Here is a 22754-nt window from a genome sequence, read left to right as displayed (position 1 = left end):
AAAACAAACTTCAAAACACCATCACTAAAGTTAAATTTAGAAACAAGTTATGTTCTATTAAGGGGCACAGAAAGGGGTATATAAATTTCGTCTTTTGCACCATGAAAGAAGATAAATCAACATTGGCATGCAAACAACCAATCAGGTAACTATAGATGGGAAAATGATAGTGAATCCCGGACTGAATTCCATAACAATACCTCATAGAACACGAAATGCCCTTATTGATGCATCCAGTTACCGCACATGGAACAGAAACTATTTGGTCACTGTGCACTGGACGTTTGATGTATTGACCTCAAATCAATAATTATGAGTCATTTACCAGTCATAAGTGACCTCCCTATCAAATGTGATCTTAGACCAAAGCATTCTCTAGTTATTTGGCAAAAAAAAATAATTCTACTGTTCTGGGTCATTGTGACCTTGACCTTTGGCCTAAAAATCAATAGGGGCCACTGCTGGTCATGATCAACCTCCTTTTTTGGTTTCATATCTCATTTACATCGAAATAAAAACAAGAGGTATGGAATCAAAATTTGCATACCTGCTGGAATCACAGAGTTACAGCAAAACCAAGTGTTAAGACCCTATTAGTCGCCTCATACGATCATGCAAGTGTAAGGCAGTGATCCTAGGCCCAAGCGTTCTAAAGTTTTCGTCCGGAAACTATTTAACTGTTCCGGGTCACTGTGACCTTGACCCTGACCTCAAAATCAATAGGGGTCATCTGCTGGTTATGATCAAACCTCCTTATTAAGTTTCATGATCCTAGGTCCTAGCGTTCTCAAGTTATCATGCAGAAACAGTTCAACTGTTCCAGGTCACTGTGACCTTGACCTTTGACCTAAAAACCATCATGACCAACCTCCCTGTCAACTTTCATGATCCTAGGCTCAAGCATTCTTCAGTTATCATCCGGTAACCGACTGTCTACGGACCGACCGACCAACAGCTGCAAAACAATATACCCTTCGAAGGGGGCATAAATATCACTTGAAGTTTGATTGTGCTTGTTTTTTACCCCACTTGCCAACACGGAATCACATTTTATTAGAAACCTGTGGTGTCCCCAACAACACAGAAGCTGTTCGTATATGAGCACTGGAAGTTGAATCACATTTTGAAAAGCGATTTTTGTAAACAAGAATTCAGTCATCATAAATACAGTTAATACTAATTTTGTCAAGATCTTCAGAAGCTGGAGTTTTTTAAGAAAGAAAATATTGAATTACAAAGTGCAGATTTTAGCTATGTGCTGATGTTATCTTGTCAAAATGTACACAGTTTTCACACAAAAAGCTAGTGTAACAGTTGTGAATGCAACAAATGCATTTTGATATGCTCATTTCTTTAAAGCATAAACAGATTACCTTTGAGAAAAACACTGCTTGTATAAGATGAGTGTCCTGATTGTAACTGACTAGCTGTTTCATAAAATCTTCTTTAGAACAATGCTCACTATCTCCTATATGAAACTCCTGAAAACAAAAATATGTCATAAAACTGCATCTATCACATACTAACCATATGTTTGATATGTCAAAACTGCATATATTACACATGTATTATGTGTGATTAACCATTACCCTTTCTCTCAAACACTTAACATGTCTGACAAAAACTGTAACTACCATCATATGTTTAATGGTATTCTAAGAGAGATATCAAGAAACTCAAGTTACTTAAAGTAAACAAAATTGTGCTGGTAAGGAGTAATATGAGGGTAGATAGATATACTAAAACACTACATTGGAAGAGTGTTTGGGGCTGACTAGATACTGCATGTCAATATGAACAAATACAAGGAACTAAAAGCTAATTAAAAAGTTATTTATAAAATTAAATACTGATATGATAAAGCAGACACTCGCCAGAAGCCGAGCTTTACAAAGAAGGGAGCTATATCATTGTCATAAAGTTCCTGCATTAAGACTGGTTCCCCACTGAAGACTGATATATGTAGACCAGGCTGGAAACCAGGCTTGTCCTGTTTAAAAGTACCTGCAGCATGACTGGTTCCCCACTGAAAACTGATGTATGCAGACCAGGCCGGAAACTGGGCTTGAGACAGTAATGATCTATTTCTCGGTTTGCCTTCACAATACCCTTGTACAACTGAAAATATATATATAAATTAACTGGGGTGATTAAAGACAATGCAGCAGAAGAGAATACAACATTCATGTGAATAGACATTTTCAATATCAACTACATTTTGCTGAATGAAACAGAATATGATTCAGAACTTAGAGATAATTTATGTTTCACAAAATAAAACACAAATGTGAAGTACAGTAAATGTCCTTATCCATTCTTTTCAAAGAATTTCGAACTTCCAGTGTCAAGACAATACTGTTCACTTACCAGATAACTGTCAATACCAAGATCTGGATATTGTAAAATCAGCTCTGGGAAGTTTGAATCAGCCAATGTTGCTACCTCATTCTGACAAATATAAAAATACACATATATAAACTAGATGTGTGTCCACTGGTGCCCCAACATATTTTCGCTGGGAAAGGAGAGAGGATAAATCCCTAATATAACCTCTGGTGCACAACTTCACATGTTCAACATTACAACAAAGTTTCATGAGACTAGGCCAAATACTTTTTCAGACACATACCGGTACACCACCAATGTTTAGGTCTAAATTGCATATGAAGCCCATAAGTCCAATAAAATAAAACCCAAGGTGAAAAAAATCACATGCTTAACAATAATCCTGTGATGTATGAACAAGATTGGTCCATGGATGTCAAAGTTATCGTCCAGACAAAATCGGATGGAAGCCCGCATATACACCGAACCACCAAAAGTGGCGACCAAGTCGAGCTCACCGCAAGCGGGCTCGACATAAAAATTATCTTGAAGAGACATAGCTATGATATTTAAATGAGAAACATTCCCCTCACCAAATAATCCAGCTAACAACCTCTTGTCAGTCTTGTGCTCTCCCTAAGCAAACAAGAATGGCATTCATCAGTGTCCTCCCTGCTAGACTAACAGAGTGGCAAGCATTAATCAGTGCTCTGCCTGCTGTGCTAATAGAGTGGCAAGCATTGATCAGCGTTCTCCCTACTGTGCTAAGAGTAGAAAGAGTTAATCAGTGGTCTCCCTGCTGTGCTAAGAGTGAAAATGTTTGATCAGTGCTCTCTCTGCTGTGCTAACACAGTGACAATATTTGATCAGTGCTCTCTCTGCTGTGCTAACGGAGTAGCAAAGTTAGATCAGTGCTCTCTCTGCTGTGCTAACACAGTGACAATATTTGATCAGTGCTCTCTCTGCTGTGCTAACAGAGTAGCAAAGTTTGATCAGTGCTATCTCTGCTGTGCTAACAGAGTAGCAAAGTTTGATCAGTGCCCTCTCTGCTGTGCTAACAGAGTGGCAATATTTGATCAGTGCTCTTGCTGCTGCACTAACAGAGTAGAAAAGTTTGATCAGTGCTCTCTCTGCTGTGCTAAGAGTGGCAAAGTTTGATCAGTGCTCTTCTCTGCTGTGCTAACAGAGTAGCAAAGTTTGGTCAGTGCTCTTCTCTGCTGTGCTAACACAGTGACAATATTTGATCAGTGCTCTCTCTGCTGTGCTAACAGAGTGGCAAAGTTTGATCAGTGCTCTCACTGCTGTGCTAAGAGTGGCAAAGTTTGATCAGTGCTCTCTCTGCTGTGCTAACATAGTAGCAAAGTTCGATCAGTGCTCTCGCTGCTGTGCTAACAGAGTAGCAAAGTTTGAGTAGCAAAGTTTGATCAGTGCTCTATCTGCTGTGCTAACAGAGTAGCAAAGTTTGATCAGTGCTCTCACTGCTGTGCTAACAAAGTTTGATCAGTGCTCTATCTGCTGTGCTAACAGAGTAGCAAAGTTTGATCAGTGCTCTATCTGCTGTGCTAACAGAGTAGCAAAGTTTGATCAGTGCTCTATCTGCTGTGCTAACAGAGTAGCAAAGTTTGATCAGTGCTCTCACTGCTGTGCTAACAGAGTAGCAAAGTTTGGTCAGTGCTCTTCTCTGTTGTGCTAACAGAGTAGCAAAGTTTGATCAGTGCTCTATCTGCTGTGCTAACAGAGTAGCAAAGTTTGATCAGTGCTCTCACTGCTGTGCTAACAAAGTTTGATCAGTGCTCTCTCTGCTGTGCTAACAGAGTAGCAAAGTTTGATCAGTGCTCTATCTGCTGTGCTAACAGAGTAACAAAGTTTGATCAGTGCTCTCACTGCTGTGCTAACAGAGTGGCAAAGTTTGATCAGTGCTCTATCTGCTGTGCTAACAGAGTAGCAAAGTTTGATCAGTGCTCTATCTGCTGTGCTAACACAGTAGCAAAGTTTGATCAGTGCTCTATCTGTTGTGCTAACACAGTGACAATATTTGATCAGACTGAGTGCTCTCTCTTCTGTGCTAACAGAGTAGCAAAGTTTGATCAGTGCCCTCTCTGCTGTGCTAACATAGTAGCAAAGTTTGATCAGTGCCCTCTCTGCTGTGCTAACAGTGTAGCAAAGCTTGATCAGTGCTCTTCTCTGCTGTGCTGTGCTAACAGAGTAGCAAAGCTTGATCAGTGCTCTCCCTCTGATGTGCTAACAGTGTAGTAAAGTTTGATCAGTGCTCTCCCTCTGATGTGCTAACAGAGTAGCAAAGCTTGATCAGTGCTCTCCCTCTGATGTGCTTACAGAGTAGCAAAGTTTGATCAGTGCTCTCACTGCTGTGCTAACTGAGTAGTAAAGTTTGATCAGTGCTCTTCTCTGCTGTGCTAACACAGTGACAATATTTGATCAGTGCTCTCTCTGCTGTGCTAACAGAGTGACAAAGTTTGATCAGTGCTCCCTCTCTGCTATGCTAACAGAACAGAAGGATTAATCATTCCATATATACATGAGAATGTAATGGAAGAGGCATTTCGTCCTGTATTGTAACTTGAACAAATCAATTCATACTATAACACTTCTTTTTCTCCCCATGAAGTATGATACTGGGCATAAGAAATTAAAAATTGAATTTACTTATTCCTACCAATAGCTGATCTGACTGTACAAGTGCTGCCTGCAACTGGGATCGGATTTTCTCTTCCTCCTCTTTAATGTTGATTAATTCTTCTTCATCTCCACTCTATAGAAACATTAAAAGTATCTGATTAACTTTAACCTGAAGGTAAGACAAAATTGAACAACATGTGCAGTTTGATAACCAAAGAAAATAGAATTATAATTATAAATGACAGATATTGTACGCTGGCAAAAATTGTTGAGCCAACATGATATTAATGGAAATGGAAGGAAATACATTAAATTTAAATTTGTTGAGCAAAGTTGATTACCTCTTCAAGGTCGAGTTTGTCTGCCTGTATGTGTCTCAGTTTGGATTTCAAACTTCTAAGTTGTTTCCTGTTCTCCTGGAAGTCAGTGAATGCTGGAGGTTTATTCAGCCATGGTTCTATGGTCAGTTTACGTGTAGAGAATTCCCGATGCAACACCGAGATGTTTTCTAGAGTTGCTGCCTCCTGATGTAACTCCTTCCTAACTGAAGCTATCACCACAGCAACAAAGTTTGCATCCTTCCCATGCACCTTAAATAACACATTATCAAATATCTTTCAACTGACCAACATGCAAAAAACCACATACAAGAAAGTATAAAAAAAATTCTCATATAGTTTAAACTCAACAGAAACCAGAGATGGCAACCTTACCCACAGATGTTTTATATGTAAAAAAAAAATCTGAGCAAACATTAAATAATAAACACAGAGGGTAAATTCAAAACAAGATATGTTTGTAAAACACACACACCCTCTATGATGGCCTCCAGAGATCACTAAGACCTTTGTCCTTTAAGCAACTGACAGAAAAACAGTAAAAAACTTTAAATGACTTATTGTTGAAGACCTAATCAATTATCTCCATCCTAGAGGTCATCTACTTCATAAGCCCAGTTTGAATGTTCTGGGTCAAGTGATTCTCAAGTTACTGAGATGAAACCATTTTCAATGTTCAGGCTCCTATGACCTTGATCTTTGAACCCCAAGGTGCCAGAGTTACGCACCTTGTGTCATATGATGTGGGTGATGATGTTGAACAATTATTTTAAGTTTAAATCAAATCCATTCAGTAATAACAGAGATAGAGTGAAAGTGCATCAAAACTTTAACCTGAAATTCTAAGTAAAAAGGGGGAATAATTCATGAAAAATTTGTGCAAGAGTTATGCACCTTGTGTTATATGATGTGGATGATGATGTTGAACAACTATTTTAAGTTTGAATCAAATCCATTCAGTAATAACAGAGATAGAGTGAAAGTGCATCAAAACTTTAACCTGAAAAACTAAGTGAAAAGGGGGGATAAATCATGAGATATTGGAGCCAGAGTTAAGCATCTTGTGTCATATGATGTGGGTGATGATGCTGAACAACTTTTTTAAGTTTGAATCAAATCCATCAAGTAATTACAGAGATAAGAAGAAACAAGAGCACCGCCAAGCAGGGCAATATACGCTCGAAGGGTTACATCAGAGGATGTGAGCAAAATTTAAAGAACTTGACTGTTGAAGCCCATAGGAAAGGAACAACAGAGGGAAGAAATTCCAAAAAAAATTCTATGTCCACAAAGAAATCCTTACCAGGTACAGGTATGTCAAAATACACCTAAAAATTGGAGGTACCACAGAAAAGTGGTCTCGGTTTTCCCCTACGGCCAATTATAAAAAAGTTTCAAATAAAGCTATTTATAGTAACATAAAAGGGAAGTAATTAAAAATATTTTTTTTGTAAGTGAACAAAAAAGGGATCTGCCAATTAAAAACAAGAGCACTGCAATGCAGAGCAATATACACAAAGCAGTCATATATGACCTTTGACTCCTAAGTGTGACCTTGACCTTGAAGCAAGTCATCCAAAACATGCGCTCTGCACGTCGTCTCAGTGTGGTGAACATTTGTGCAAAGTTTCTTTGAAATCTTTCAAGCAGTTCAAGAGTTACAGAGCGGACACGAAACAAACTAATATGACCTTTGACCTCTAGGTGTGACCTTGACCTTGAAACAAGACATCCAAAACATGCGCTCTGCATATCGTCTCAGTGTGGTGAACATTTGTGTCAAGTTTCTTTGAAATCCTTCAAGGGGTTCAAGAGTTACAGAGCGGACACGAAATTCCTAACGGACGGACAGATGGACACCGGGGGTATAACATAATAAGTCCCTTTGGGCGCAAAAAAAAGAGAAAGTGTAAAATAACTTTAACCAAGGCGGGGATGCGGAAAGATGCCGACGCCGGGTCGAGTAGGATAGCTCTCCTTATGCTTTGTATAGTCAAGCTAAAAATCAAACAACACTGTCAATTAATCCCCTGCAAATCTCACTGACATCAGTTACATCAAATGATCAGTAAAATAAAATCTTCTTTAGAAATTTATGCAAGTTGCATACCAAGTCTGTTACATTGATCTCCCTTTGAAGAGCATGTGCGTAAGTCTTGAAAAGGTCATCTATATCTACATCAGATTTCTCTGTCTTTGATATTGTCTCCACACTGATATTCTATAAAAGAAACTTGAAACAATGTATTGTAAAATAATAAAAAACTACTCCAAAGAAAACAACAAAATCCAAAAGGTAAGTGGAGTGATTTCAACTAAATCCATGCAATTTATACAACAGTAGTTGTCAAAAACAAAATGTTGAAAGAAACTAGTCCTTGCAACAACACTCACTAACACTGCCGTCACATGAAGGCAGTAAAGGTTGATATTTTTTACTACAGTTAAAAATTCTCTCAACTTACCCCTGACCTTGTTGGAGACTCATAAAGGAGCATATATAACATTTTATAGGATATCAAGCTGGTTAAGATGCATTAAGTTGTTTGGTGAACTTTTTTTTTCTATCTTTAATTTGCTATTTCTGTAGATCAATGTTCATGCAGTATCTGCTGAGATCTTTCAGAAAACTGAAGAGGAATTGAAGCAGTTACCTGTTTAACTTGATTAAGGGCTGTTTGTAGAGCTCCCTCACAGTAATCTGTGGCTGTTCGTACATCTCCAAATTCCAAATCCTTCTTTGTCTGTTTAAGTAAATCATGCACTTGTAATGCTGTTTAATTTCATACTGGGATTTGTTTAGCACACATAGTATAGTGATATTTTTTCCTGATCTCTTTATATTTTCCTTATAATTTAAAAATAAAGGGCGTGTATCACTCTAGTGGCCTCTAAAAGGGGTCAAGCAGAATGATTTGAACAAATCTGAGAGAGGATCTTGCAAGGATGCTACAGACTAAGTTTGATGAAGATCCATCAAGAGGTTCTTGAGAAGTACAAGTACTTTCAGAGGAGATGTTTAACTGTGGATGATGGACAAAGAACCATCCACCTATAGTAATAGCTCTCCACCTTTCATTCAGGTGAGCTAAAATGTAAAGAAATACTTCATATTAAAAGGAAGTACTTCTGAAGAATTTTTTTTTTTAACTGGGTCCATATGACACATCAGCTTTTTACGTTGAATATTAACAGGAAGTTATTTAAGTATCTGTGCATGGATGAAAAGTTACAGTCAGGTCTAGGAAAGTGACCAGAAAGGAAAAAAAATCCAGTGATCTTGACCTCTGACCTATGGATCTGGATATTTAGCTTTAACATCACCTCATTACGTGGAACATTTGTGCCAAGTAATATTTAAATCCCTTGATGGATGACAGGCAAGAAAAAAATCCTACTGACCTTTTACCGCCAACTGTGGCCTTGCCTTTAGCCAGGGGTCTTGGTTTTGTGCAAAACATACTGTCTTGTTATGGGGAATATTTGTAAAAAGTTCCATCAAAATACATTGATGGGTGGATGAGTTATGGAGTGCACTGGAAAACAAGAGCTCCCACAAAGCAGATATATACACCCAAAATTCTAGATCAGAGGAGGAAGTAAAGTATAAAGAGATTTAAAAAAACAATAGTGTGTGTGTGTGTGTGGGGGGGGGGGGGGAGAGGTGCCATAGCCCTGATGCTGTGGTGTAAGAAGAAACTAAAAGTGGGGTTAATGTGTGTGTACTGGAGGCAAATAATGTGGATAATTGCACTCCTCAAATGACCTCATCATCACCCACCTTGGTCATAGTTTTGAAGTTATTCTATGGACACAAAATAAAAGGATGGATTTGACGTAATTTTGTGACCTTAAACTTTGACCTACCAATCAAACTCATGCGCTATGTATATCGTCTCATTGCCACCTACCTACAAGCTAAAGGTCAATACCTTGAATGGTTGTTAAGTTATGCTCTAGACATAAATAACGACAGACAGATCTGACCTTGCTGTGACTTTGACCTTTGACCTGGTTCATGCACTCTGAACACTGTTTCACTGAAACCTACCTATATGCAAAGTCTGAAGTCAATACCTTGAATACTTATCAAGTTCTGTTTCAGACACAGAACATGAAGGACAAATTTAACCTCTGAGCTTCATTTGTGACCTTGACTTACCAACCTGGTTTATGCACTCTGCATATTGTCTCATCGCCATCTACCAATATGCAAAGTTTAAATCCCAATATGTAAAGTTTAAATCAAAACCTTGAATAGTTATTAAGTTATGATTCTGACAGGAAATATAAGTCAAATTTGACCTTTGAGCTGCATTTGTGACCTTGACCTCTGATCTACCGATCTGGTTCATAAGCTCTGCTCTACCTCTTTTCGCCATCTACCTATATGCAAAGTTTTAACTCAATACCTAGAATGGTTATCCATTTATGCTTTGGACACAAAAGTTTTAATATGACAGACGGATGGACAGATGCACATGCCATCACATAACACATCAGTTTTTCCAGAACAGGTATATAAAAACCCTATTTCCATTTAACCTCGAAGTGTGACATTGACCTTTGCCCAACAGGTCTGGTTGTGCATGACAAGTCATCTCATTAATAAAGGGAACATTTGTACCAAGTATTATCACATTCCATTAATGGACTGTACACTTAAAAGACCCTGTTAAACTACACCTCCCTAATGTGACTTTAACCTTCAAGCTAGGTGTCTGAAACTTGTGCATGACACATCACCTTATTATGGGAAACACTGAACCCTGATGGCCTTTGACCTCCAAGTGTGACCCAGATCTCAGAGTTTGGAGTCTGTGTTTTGTGAATTTCATGTTGTCTTATAGGGATCATTTGTGCCAAGTTATGTTAAAATCCAAGGTGAATGACAGGGTTATAAACCAGATATCAAGGTGGACGGACAGACAGAATGACAGATGAATGGATGGAAAAGCGTAATCCTAGTCCCTGAAACTGGTTTTCAACCAGTAATGGACTAAAAAGATTGCGTACTAAAATGTGACATCTGGAATAATGGGAAGGTTTTTCTAATTTTCTAAGATTTAATCTACTGACATAGTTATCCAAGTTATAAATATGCCCTAGATTTAATACTGTTAAACATTCTAACCAGGTCTCATATAGATCAGGTGGAAAATAAGACCTTTTGAGTGTTATAAAAAGAATTTTGTACAACCTAGATTATTACCTCATATAGCCCAGCTTCAAAATTAACTTAGAATCTATAAACTGTGTTCAGGTAAGCCTTTGCATCAAAGATTTTATCCCTGATCTTACAGAACTTGCTTTTGAAATGTTTCAAACTAAAGATGCATGATGCATCATTACAGAGATGGTATCCTGCCTTCTAGCCTCAAGATATTTCTGTTTATCAAATCTCCTTTCAATCAAGTGCATAGCAAGCAAATTGGAGCCAACCCTTAACTACAATTGTAATAGATAGAAATAACACAGAGTTTAAACACTGATCTAAAAATATAACTGTTTATAATAATCAAATATAGCTTTTCAATTGTGTCTCATTATTTTACAACATTAATTCAATCCATATCAAACCTTCCATGTAGTAAAGCCAGGAGCCACATTTTCAAGGGCTGGCACATCCTGAACATCAAGCTTCAAGAATTCTGTGTAGGTCGATACCAACTTCATCTGAGTTTCCTGAAATATTCAAGTCTGTATATAAAGAACAAAGCTTCGTATCTTTATAAACTCGAGGACTTTTCAACTTTATAACCTCTGATGTAGTTTCTTTAACTGCCTAACACTGACCCTGAATAAACCATCATCTATCTACTGTGAACAACAGCTATAAAACAGATATACATGCCTGGAAATTACAACAGGTCCTGGAAGCAAAGTCCAAATATATGAATATATCTTCTGGAGTAATTGTGAAGTATATCACTAACCTGTACTAGTTTAGATCGTGTATCCAATGGCAACTGTTCCATCTCCTCCAAACAGGCACTCAGACTCTTGTGTAAGTCTTGACGACACTCATCTCTCGTACCAATCAGATCTTGTAATTCTGACTGTAAACAGATAAATTCCCTGTTTATTCTCAACAATTACCTATTTCATATCAGACACAAATCAATTTGTCAGTTGGTAAGAGAGTGGACATATTAGCATGGTCAGAGAGAAGACATATTAGCAAAACAGTTACAAACAGGAAATATTAGTGAAATTTGTCAGTCAGACAGTAAATATTACTACAATTTTTACGTCACACAGATGAAATATTAGCAAAATTAAATCACATTTAAGTAAATGGCAAAGCCTTGAAATAAGATAATTGACAATGCATAAATGCAAAAATATTATCCATGTATACATATTTTTTCCATGTATACATATTTTTTTTGGTGGTGGGGCAGGTGTTGGAAGAGAGAGAGGAGGGGGATGCAAATGTGAAGTGGGCAGCAGGGGAAATGATGCAACTGAAAGTATAACAATTGAAGAGATGGGTTCAGGATTACTTTGGGCAAGGGCTTGATTGAATTAGAGAGTCAACAAGGAACATTTATATGAAATTATTTTGAATTTGGTAACCAGCCTCAGACAATAAGATTTTTAAACTTTTCCACACAGCAATATAGAGGGAACTAGCCATGAAGACATGTTTTAACTAATTCATATGGCTTGAAGGACTTTGGAAAAGGATACTGCTGTCTAGTATTTTGAAATCAGACAAGAATATTTTCCATACAACCATACAAAGACAACCAGCCTCCATCCCCAAGTGGTCATGTTTTTTAACAATACAAAACTAGAGATTGTTTTTCAAGAACAAGCTGTGTCCGTAAAACACTGGTGCCCCCATTTCCTGTCAATATACATGGTTTCATGACTCTATGTGGAATATTTTTTAAGATATATATGCAGCACTTTATGTGTATTTTTGTCTATCATAACTCTGGTCTTGCGAAGAACACCAAGCTCACAACTTCACCTGCTATATAACAATCCTTTAATATTTACGGCTCTATGTCAAATATTTTTTGAGTTACAGGGGACACAACCTTTTGTGCCCTTAATGCATATTTTTGACAAAGTCAAGGGCGACAATTTTGGTCTTGTAAAAAGAAAAGAAATCCCAATTAAAACAGCAGATGCACAATGTCACATGCTGAATGATAATCCTGTGTGGTTTGAGAACTCTGGGTGAAATACTTTTTAAAATATGAATGACACAAATACAGACTAAGTCGAGGGCTGTACAACTTCAGATGCTGAATGACGATCCTGTGAGGTTTGTTGACTATGAGTCAAATACTTTTTGAGATATGCATGACACAAAACACAAACAAGTGCAAACTAAGTGCTCCCCACCACCCAAAATCTCCATACCTGTTCTTTACACTTGCTTATTTCATCTTGTGCTGCCTTGTATCTAGCTAGAGATGTGCTGACGTCAGCCAGTGACCGACATTTACTGTTGTCTACACGATCCTTGTCTAAACATAATGCCATAGCTTCCTCTAGTAAACATGAAATCTTACTGGTAGGAAACTGTTCTCTGTGTATCATATAAAACAAAAAGTCACTTATTCTCTGATATTTTAGTTTTCCTATTATACAATAACCATATATACACTGAAGCACTACCATAGATGAGCGAAAAAACTTTTCACTTTGAACAAAGCACAGCTGTTGCAGTAAAAACATGCATCAGATTAATAGGGAATCGATCCCTCTACGGTAACATGCGATATATACCGAATGAGATATACTATCGATTTAAAAAGGTGGTCTTCCAGCACATGCACAGAGCGTCTGACTTCTGTTATTTTGGAAGAATACGCTTTTTCCTTGTGCGTAATAAGCATCCACATAACTGTCCAAACTGTAACGTCTTGCACATCAGTACAAATATGTGCAGTATTGTTTTTTTATTCCAAAATCTACCTTTAAATTGATACAAACGCATTTTTCTGGGTAAGCTGATGGATTGTAATGATTCACGATTGAGGCACTGCCTTATTTCATAATAACCTCTACAGAATGTTAACTACAGTGGTCACAAGAAGACATATTTTTGCCAAATTCATCTTGGTTTTTGTTTTTGCTTGCTATTAATTTTTGTTAGGTTTAACATCACACTAACACAACTGTAGGCCATACTGCGACTTTCCTCGTTTTGATGGAAGACCAAAGACACAAGCAGATACCTGTGTAGAAACAATGACCTTATGTAAGCCAACTGGATGGCTTCCTCATATGAAAGAATTTTATACCTCAAGTATGGTTTTGACTACACAGCAGTGAAGGACAAGTGAGTCAAGGTCAGAGACCTTAACACCTCAGCCATGAAGGCTCCCAGGCTGCTCTCTGAACATATGTAAATCTAACATCAAAATATGTGACCAAGCCAAGTTATTCTTACCTGAGATGTCTTACAACACCAGCCAGAGCAACTAGAGTATTGATACGCTTTGATAATGTATCTTCCTGGAGCTTGGCTGCTGATGCTGCATACTCTTCTTGTAGAGTCTGGATACAACAACAAATACTTCAATATATATGTGTAGAAAACACACAGAGCTGAACATGAGCTGAATAAGTAGACGGTACATAGACCTGAATGTGTAGACAGTACATAGAGCTGAACATGAGCTGAATAAGTAGACGTTACATAGAGCTGAATGTGTAGACAGTACATAGAGCTGAACATGAGCTGAATAAGTAGACGTTACATAGAGCTGAATGTGTAGACAGTACATAGAGCTGAACATGAGCTGAATAAGTAGACGGTACATACAGCTGAATGTGTAGACAGTACATAGAGCTGAACATGAGCTGAATAAGTAGACGGTATATACAGCTGAATGTGTAGACAGTACACAGAGCTGAACATGAGCTGAATAAGTAGACAGTACATAGAGCTGAATGTGTAGACAGTACACAGAGCTGAACATGAGCTGAATAAGTAGACGGTACATAGAGCTGAATGTGTAGACAGTACACAGAGCTGAACATGAGCTGAATAAGTAGACGGTACATAGAGCTGAATGTGTAGACAGTACACAGAGCTGAACATGAGCTGAATAAGCAGACGGTACATAGAGCTGAATGTGTAGACAGTACACAGAGCTGAACATGAGCTGAATAAGCAGACGGTACATAGAGCTGAATGTGTAGACAGTACACAGAGCTGAACATGAGCTGAATAAGCAGACGGTACATAGAGCTGAATGTGTAGACAGTACACAGAGCTGAACATGAGCTGAATAAGCAGACGGTACATAGAGCTGAATGTGCAGACAGTACACAGAGCTGAACATGAGCTGAATAAGCAGACGGTACATAGAGCTGAATGTGCAGAAAGTACACAGAGCTGAACATGAGCTGAATAAGCAGACGGTACATAGAGCTGAATTGCAGACAATACATAGAGCTGAACATGAGCTGAATAAGCAGACGGTACATGCAGAAAGTACACAGAGCTGAACATGAGCTGAATAAGCAGACGGTACATAGAGCTGAATTGCAGACAATACATAGAGCTGAATGTGCAGACAATACATAGCTGAATGTAAGGAACAATGTCAGCAAATAGTTTAAATAACATCATCAACAGTACAGCAATCCTTCATTTACAGTTGCCTTGAAATTATTTCACCACTGGTTACATTGTAACCAGAATGACTTGCAAGCTAGGCAACAAAATCCCAGTTCTCTAATTGTTAGTCAGAAACCCTTGCTACCCATTTAAACAGGTGATCATGTTATTGCCAGACCTATTTCTAAAATGCTGTATCACAGTAACTTGGTACATACCTTGACCTTAGAACGCATATATTCCACCTGCATATAAGCAGCGTCTTTCTCATTCCGTATTCTTTCTATCTCTTGGTTCTTTTTGCTCAATTGAATCTGAAGCTTTTTCTCTTTCTGGTCGTGCTGTTGACTGTACCAAATATGAAGTAAAACAGCAACTATTTTCTCAAAATTTTCAAGGCCTCTTGATACTTCTTTAATTTCTAAATTAATGAGTACACATTCCAGGATGTGAATGACACAAACATATTCACTTATATAGCAGTTTTTAACAGCAGAAAAATCAATTTGCATAAAATTTCAAAATAAAGGAAAGTACCTAGATACCACAAAATAACTGATGAAAGCTATTAGTATTCGATCTAGTTGGTCAAAACTTAGTTTAAATGACATACAGGAGATTAACTTTTAACACCTTCAAATAGTGACTTATAGTAAAACAACAAACCCTATATGAATAGGAAACCCCATGTTAGGCATATGCTGCTGTGCCATTGCGGGTGGTCCCATTAGCGGAGGTGGCTGTCCAAGGGGAGATACAGTATTGCGGTCTCGCTGAGCTTTCATCCCTGCAGAAAATGACTGTCCCATCATCTGGGGCCCCGGTACCTCAGATAGCATACTCACATCATTCAGCTGTTGCCTGGGTTGCTGGTTTGATTTTCCCATTGCAGGTCTGCTCTGACAGTATCCTGCCTGTATCATACTCTCACTTAAACTCACATTTTCAACAAATATCTGACCATAAGAACCACTTCCATCTGCTAGAGTTCGTGTACGCACTAACTGACCCATCTGATTGTCTGTCAGGGACTTTAGAAACTGAATACCCTGAAAATAAATCAACAAAATACAGACCTTTGAAACTAAACTGGTTACTTTGAATGAACAAACAAGAGCTCCCCCTAGCAATATTTAAGGTATGACGGAGATCTAGGGTGGGGTGGGGTTGTAATTTAGTAATGCTTTGAACAACAAGAGCTTGTCGAACACAAAATGCCCCCCTTGATGCATTCAGTAATTGCAAAAGGAACAGAAATTATATGCTCACTGTAAACAAAAGTTCTACTGTTCTGGTTCAATCTGACCTTGACTTTAACCTATTGACCTAAAAATCAACAGGTGTCATCTGCTGGTCATGATCAACCTCCCTATTAAGTTCTCAAGCGTTCTCAAGATATCGTCCGAAAAGGGTTTAACTGTTATATCTTATGTCTTATGGTGATACAAGTTGTGTGCCAGTTTGGTAAAAATCAAATCATAAATAAAGCTGCTATAGTGCAGACAAGGTCAAAATAGCTGATTTTGGCCCTTTCAGGGGCCATAACTCTGGAACCCATAATGGGATCTGGCCAGTTCAAGAAAGGAACCGAGATCTTATGGTGATACAAGTTGTGTGCAAGTTTGGTTAAAATAAAATCATAAATGAAACCACTATCGTGCAGACAAGAAATTGTTGATGGACGGACGCACGGACACACGACGGAAGAAGGGTGATCACAAAAGCTCACCTTGTCACTATGTGACAGGTGAGCTAAAAATGGCTTAACTTAACATCTCTGTTTGAAAATTGAGTATTGATTTTTTTTAAAGAAAAAATTTATCCATACAAATTTTATGCATTTATTTATCATTTCATTCAGAAAATTAAATTACGTAAAAAAATGATATGCATCCCATTTGACTTGTTTTCCACACTTTTATGGCGTTTTTCTTTTCTCAAATATGTCTTTTATCGACTTTGTTTTCATTAAGTGAAAAGCCAATTTTACAAAAATATCTACAGTAATGCTACCTGACATGACATAAACATTTTTAATATACTTCAATAAAAATGTGAGTAAGTAAAAAGTGATAAAATATTTGCTCAAATGAATTTTCTTGAAGAATTTTAGAGTGTGACCAGAGCTCCAGATAAGCTTTTGGTGCAATTGGGTATTTAACCATCACTTTTTGTCTGAATTGGGTATTGGAAATCTGAATTGGGTAAAAATAATATCATTACCCAGCCTTTTCAGAAGTAATTGGGTATTTTCTAAAACAAATTGGGTATTTCACTAATCTCACACAAACAATGAGTATTTTTTGCTTACAGTTCACATGGTATATATCATTAGCCAGGACTGACTAACTGACATAAAAGTACTATAATATAACCCTTCAATGATTAATACAAAAATGTATTTAAATTTGTAATGCAATGTGATAAATTAGAACAGTATTGTCTTTTTAAAATTGATTTTACATGCGTGTAATCAATGTAAATATGTGTGTTTTAATTCATAGTACCAAAGATATTTTTCTCTCCAATCATTTAATGTATTCTGAGATACTTTTGTTGCATACTGTTGTTTTCTTTTTCACATTTAATGTAGTTGGAGATCAATTCACCAATATTCTTAACGATGTGTTCACCGCAATATGTGTTCTCCCATAAGATGTTGTCCAGTATCAGTGACACTACATCGTCACAAAGAGATTACTGTCATTGTTGAACAGCAAAAATATTCCACTAATTTGTTTGTTTGTGCTGCAACAATGTTTTTTCTGCCCTCTTTTACATTTTATCGGCGTGAAGAAAATTGTTTACAAAGTGTCCAAATAACACCAATCAGCCGATTGAATGGTCCTGTGATTTCTCTGATAAATTGCAACTTGTTTTGCTGTAATGTATAATCAGTCAGTTGTCTAGCGAAATCTCTTACCCGTTCAAGTAATAAGGAAAATGCGATACCCAAGCGATTTTTTATTAATTGGGTATTAGGAATTTTAATTGCGCTTTGATACGCACACTATATGAATTCAATTGGGTGTTCTGCAATTTTAATTGCGTAAATACGCAAATACGCAGCTTATCTGGAGCTCTGTGTGACATTTACCTGTTTATCACTGAGATCTTTAGCTCTGGTGTTATGCAACTGAATTTTACAAGCTAGACCTTTCACATTGGCAACATTCGGAGCCAGCTCAACAAGACTGCTAATAGCAACTTCCTCCGTGTTTCCATAGTCTATATACTGGATCTTGTACTGAAATATATCACATCCTCATTACATAATATACATACAGCAAGAACTTTTAATTAAACATAGTGGTGTGACAGGCCGATATATCCTCCATGGTATTGCATGCATTTATATCCCCTATTACAAAAGTATATAATGGTCTGACAGGTGGATATCCTCCGTCATTGAAGCACACATTCATCTGGCAGGCAGACATATCCCCCATTAATGAAGTACATAATGCAGGGACAGGCAAATATATCACCAATTACAGAAGTCAACTAGAGCTGCTTTTGAGAAAAGTGCATGTCTCCCACAACTGCCTAGGACTTATTGGCAAACACATTTTGTCAAGACAAGATTTGTGACAGACAGACAGACAGAAGTAAATCAATATGTCTCCCATCACAGTAGTTCGGGAGACATAATAATGGTGGGACAGGCAAATATATCCCCCATTACTGAAGTACATAATGGGTGGGACAGGCAATAATTACTGAAGTACAGAATGGTGGGACAGGCAAATATATCCCCAATTACAGAAGTACATAATGGTGGAACAGGCAAATATATCCCCCATTACAGAAGTACATAATGGTGGGACAGGCAAATATATCCCCCGTTACTTAAGTACATAATGGCGGGACGGGGAAATATATCCCCCATTACTGAAGTACATAATGGCGGGACGGGGAAATATATCCCCCATTACTGAAGTACATAGGTTGAACAGGCAAATATATCCCCCGTTACTGATAATGGTGGTACAGGCGAATATATCCCCATTACTGAAGTACATAATGGTGGGACAGGCAAATATCTCCCCCACTACTGAAGTACATATTGGTGGGACAGGCAAATATATCCCCCATTACTGAAGTACATAATGGTGGGACAGGCAAATATCTCCCCCACTACTGAAGTACATATTGGTGGGACAGGCAAATATATCCCCCATTACTAATATTCATAGTGGTCTGCAGGTGGAAATGTCCTCCATTACTGAAGCACATAGAGGTATATCCCCCATTGTTGAAGTACATGGTACTCTGACAAGCAGATATTTCCCTTAGTTGTTTGAGAAGTGGATATATCCTCCACTACCGAATAATATATTGGTCTGACAAGTAGTATCCTCCATTACTGTTGTCTTAGTAGTCCGACAAATGGGTGTATCCCCATTACTGATGAATTTAGTGATCTGACAAGTGGATATATGTCTGTTTTGTCAAGTTAAACATCACAAAGACACAATATAAGTCATATGGCCACTTTCCAGCTTTGATGGTGGATGAAGACCCCAGGTGCCCCTCCGAGCAGTATTTCATCATTGGCGAACTCCTGGGTAGAACCATCAACCTTCGAGAAGCCAGCTGGATGGCTTCCTCACATGAAGAAATTTATGCCTCGAGGGAGGCTTGATACAGTCTGAAAAGTGGATACTGCCCCCATAACTGAAGAACATAGTAGTCAGACAAGTGGATATATCCCCATTACTAAAGAATATAGTGGTCTGACAAAAGGATATATCCCCATTACTTAAGAATAGAGTGGTCTGACAAGTGGATATATCCCCTTTACTAAAGAATACAGCTGTCTGACAAAAGGATATATCCCCTTTACTGAAGAATATAGTGGTCTGACAAATGGATATATCCCCATTACTAAAGAATATAGCCGCCTTACAAAAGGATATATCCCCATTACTGAAGATTATTCTATATCTGTTTTATCTATGCAATCGTGAATGTTCATTTGCAACACGTGATCGTACAATATATTACCTTATTGGACGCAGGTGCATACAAAAAATCTGTATTTTTTCCATATTTGGACGTTAAAAAAGTCCAATGTTAAACATACGATAAAGCCCCAAACGCGTGAAAATGTTCCGAATATAAATCTGGTGAAGTAGGTGCTCTATGTACAGAGTTAGATTATGACTCTTGAAATGAGGAAGGCAGAAATACTACAGTATCTCAGCTGGGTACTCATCCAAATATGTCTCTGCATTGTAAAGAACAAAGTTAAATAACCTAATAATACAGCCACCTGACAAAAGGATATATCCCCATTACTAAAGAATACAACCACCTGACAAAAGTATATATCCCCATTACTAAAGAATACAGTGGTCTGACAAATGGATATATCCCCATTACTAAAGAATATAGCCACCTGACAAAAGGATATATCTCCATTACTAAAGAATACAGTGGTCTGACAAATGGATATATCCCTATTACTAAAGAATATAGCTGCCTGACTAAAGGAGATATCCCAAATACTAAAGAATATAGTGGTCTGACAAATGGATATATCCCCATTACTAAAGAATATAGCTGCCTGACTAAAGGAGATATCCCAATTACTAAAGAATATAGTGGTCTGACAAAAGGATATATCCCCATTACTAAAGAATACAGCCATCTGACCAAAAGGTCAAATCCTCGTTACTAAAGAATATAGCAGTCTGACAAATGGATATATCCACATTACTAAAGAATATAGTGGTCTGACAAATGAATATATCCCCATAACTAAAGAATACAGCAGTCTGACAAATGGACATATCCTCCAATTACTGATGATTATCGCATAGTGTGGCAATTTTCCTTTGATCTTTGCAGCATGTTATACATAGTAACACACATTATTACTACAAAACTGTGCTGATATCTTACAAAACTGTTGCGATATATATCAACACGGAAATCTCTATGGAGTTTCATAAGAAAAAAAGTGTTCCGATATATATCAGCACAGTAAAACTGTTCCGATATATATCGGAACACTTTTTCTCTATTGAGGTCCTATCAAGGGAGTATAATTTTTTCCTTTCAAAGAAAAGATGATTTTAGCTCCAATTTACAGTTCACAGAGAAAGAATTGTCACAAACACCTACATTTATAAAGTAAAAGAATAAATAAACTAGAATATTTCAAAAACTTGATAGTTATTGCCAAATTCAGAAATACATGAAATATATGAAATTCTGAGATTTCTCAAATGTTTCTTTTTCTTTGATTTTTTTTACAAACATAACAACAAGTTTTACAATATGTCTGGCCAATGAAATGCAAAGATTTAAAACCAGTGCAGAAATTTGTTGGGTACTTTTATCTGGGGAACACATTTTCTAAAACAGAAGTTTTAGTGTTTCAGTCAGCGAGGCGCAGAAAGGGAATCAAAATAGTAAAAATAATAATAAACAAATTTAAATGAAAATAATATATAAATTTTAATGATAAACTATGCGATAAAACAGTTATAATATGTAATGCTCGTGTGTTACCAGGATATATCAGAGCTAGGGGTACATCTCGTTATTTTTCTCTTCACATATCTGTCTCGGCCTACCGGCCTCGACGATATGTGCAGAGAAAAATACCCTCGATGTACCCCTAGCTCTGATATATCCTGGTAACACACCCTCACACATACTATAACTATTACATATTGTTGTCTGACAAGTGGATATATCTCCCATTACTGAGGAATATTGCATTCTGACTGGCAGTTATATATATATATACCCCATTATTAAAGTATAGTGGTTTGACAGGCAGATATATTCCTATCCTAAAGTATACAGCTGTCTGACAGGCAGATATATCCCCCATTCCTAAAGTATGGCAGATATATCCCCCATTCCTTAAGTATACAGTGGTCTGACAGGCAGATATATCCCCCATTCCTAAAGTATGGAAGATATATCCCCCATTCCTAAGTATACAGCCATCTGACAGGCAGATATATCCCCCATTCCTAAAGTATGGAAGATATATTCCCCATTCCTGAAGTATACAGTGGTCTGACAGGCAGATGTATCCCCAATTCCTAAAGTATACAGTGGTCTGACAGGCAGATATATCCCCCATTCCTGAAGTAAACAGTGGTCTGACAGGCAGATGTATCCCCCATTCCTAAAGTATACAGTGGTCTGACAGGCAGATATATCCCCCATTCCTAAAGTATACAGTGGTCTGACAGGCAGACATATCCCCCATTCCTAAAGTATACTGTGGTCTGACAGGCAGACGTATCCCCTATTCTAAATGTATACAGTGGTCTGACTGGCAGATATATCCCCTATTATTAAAGTATACAGTGGTCTGACTGGCAGATATATCCCATATTCCTCAAGTATACAGTTGTCTGACTGGCAGATATATCCCCAATTCCTAAAGTATACAGTGGTCTGACTGGCAGATATATCCCCCATTCCTAAAGTATACAGTGGTCTGACAGGCAGATGTATCCCCCATTCCTAAGGTATACGGTGGTCTGACAGGCAGATGTATCCCCCATTCCTAAAGTATACAGTGGTCTGACAGGCAGATATATCCCCCATTCCTAAAGTATGGAAGATAAATCCCCCATTCCTGAAGTATACAGTGGTCTGACAGGCAATATAACCCCCATTCCTAAGTATACAGTGGTCTGACAGGTAATATAACCCATATTACAATTAATGAAATATAATTGCTATGGCAGATATTAATCCGCATTCCAAAGATACAGTTGGGGTACATGTCAGAATTATCCCCCTTCCTAAAGATACGTCTCACGACGGAAGAAAAACCCCATTACCAAAGTATACGTGGTGACAGCAGATATCCCCATACTAAAATATCCAAG

The 22754-nt window shown here is 37.6% G+C and overlaps 1 protein-coding gene across 2 annotated transcripts in view; it reads right to left on the bottom strand.

The window, feature by feature from the left end:
- The window catches only part of LOC123564010 (serine/threonine-protein kinase 31-like), an 88250-nt gene that overhangs the window by 13106 nt on the left and 52390 nt on the right, over positions 1-22754 (bottom strand). For both annotated transcript variants that reach the window (XM_053536660.1, XM_053536661.1), the window contains 14 exons: positions 17987-18136; positions 15556-15938; positions 15108-15237; positions 13714-13820; positions 12678-12846; positions 11237-11359; positions 10881-10985; positions 7955-8044; positions 7411-7521; positions 5304-5552; positions 5000-5095; positions 2368-2448; positions 2005-2118; positions 1374-1481 (listed from right to left, as the gene is read on the bottom strand). In XM_053536660.1, coding sequence (XP_053392635.1) covers positions 1374-1481; positions 2005-2118; positions 2368-2448; positions 5000-5095; positions 5304-5552; positions 7411-7521; positions 7955-8044; positions 10881-10985; positions 11237-11359; positions 12678-12846; positions 13714-13820; positions 15108-15237; positions 15556-15938; positions 17987-18136 — 2016 coding nt within the window. The remainder of the gene's footprint in view (positions 1-1373; positions 1482-2004; positions 2119-2367; positions 2449-4999; positions 5096-5303; positions 5553-7410; positions 7522-7954; positions 8045-10880; positions 10986-11236; positions 11360-12677; positions 12847-13713; positions 13821-15107; positions 15238-15555; positions 15939-17986; positions 18137-22754) is intronic.

The sequence above is a fragment of the Mercenaria mercenaria genome, chromosome 2 (assembly GCF_021730395.1).
Source record: "Mercenaria mercenaria strain notata chromosome 2, MADL_Memer_1, whole genome shotgun sequence".
Lineage (NCBI taxonomy): Eukaryota > Metazoa > Mollusca > Bivalvia > Venerida > Veneridae > Mercenaria > Mercenaria mercenaria.
This window is presented reverse-complemented; position numbering and strand designations above follow the sequence as displayed.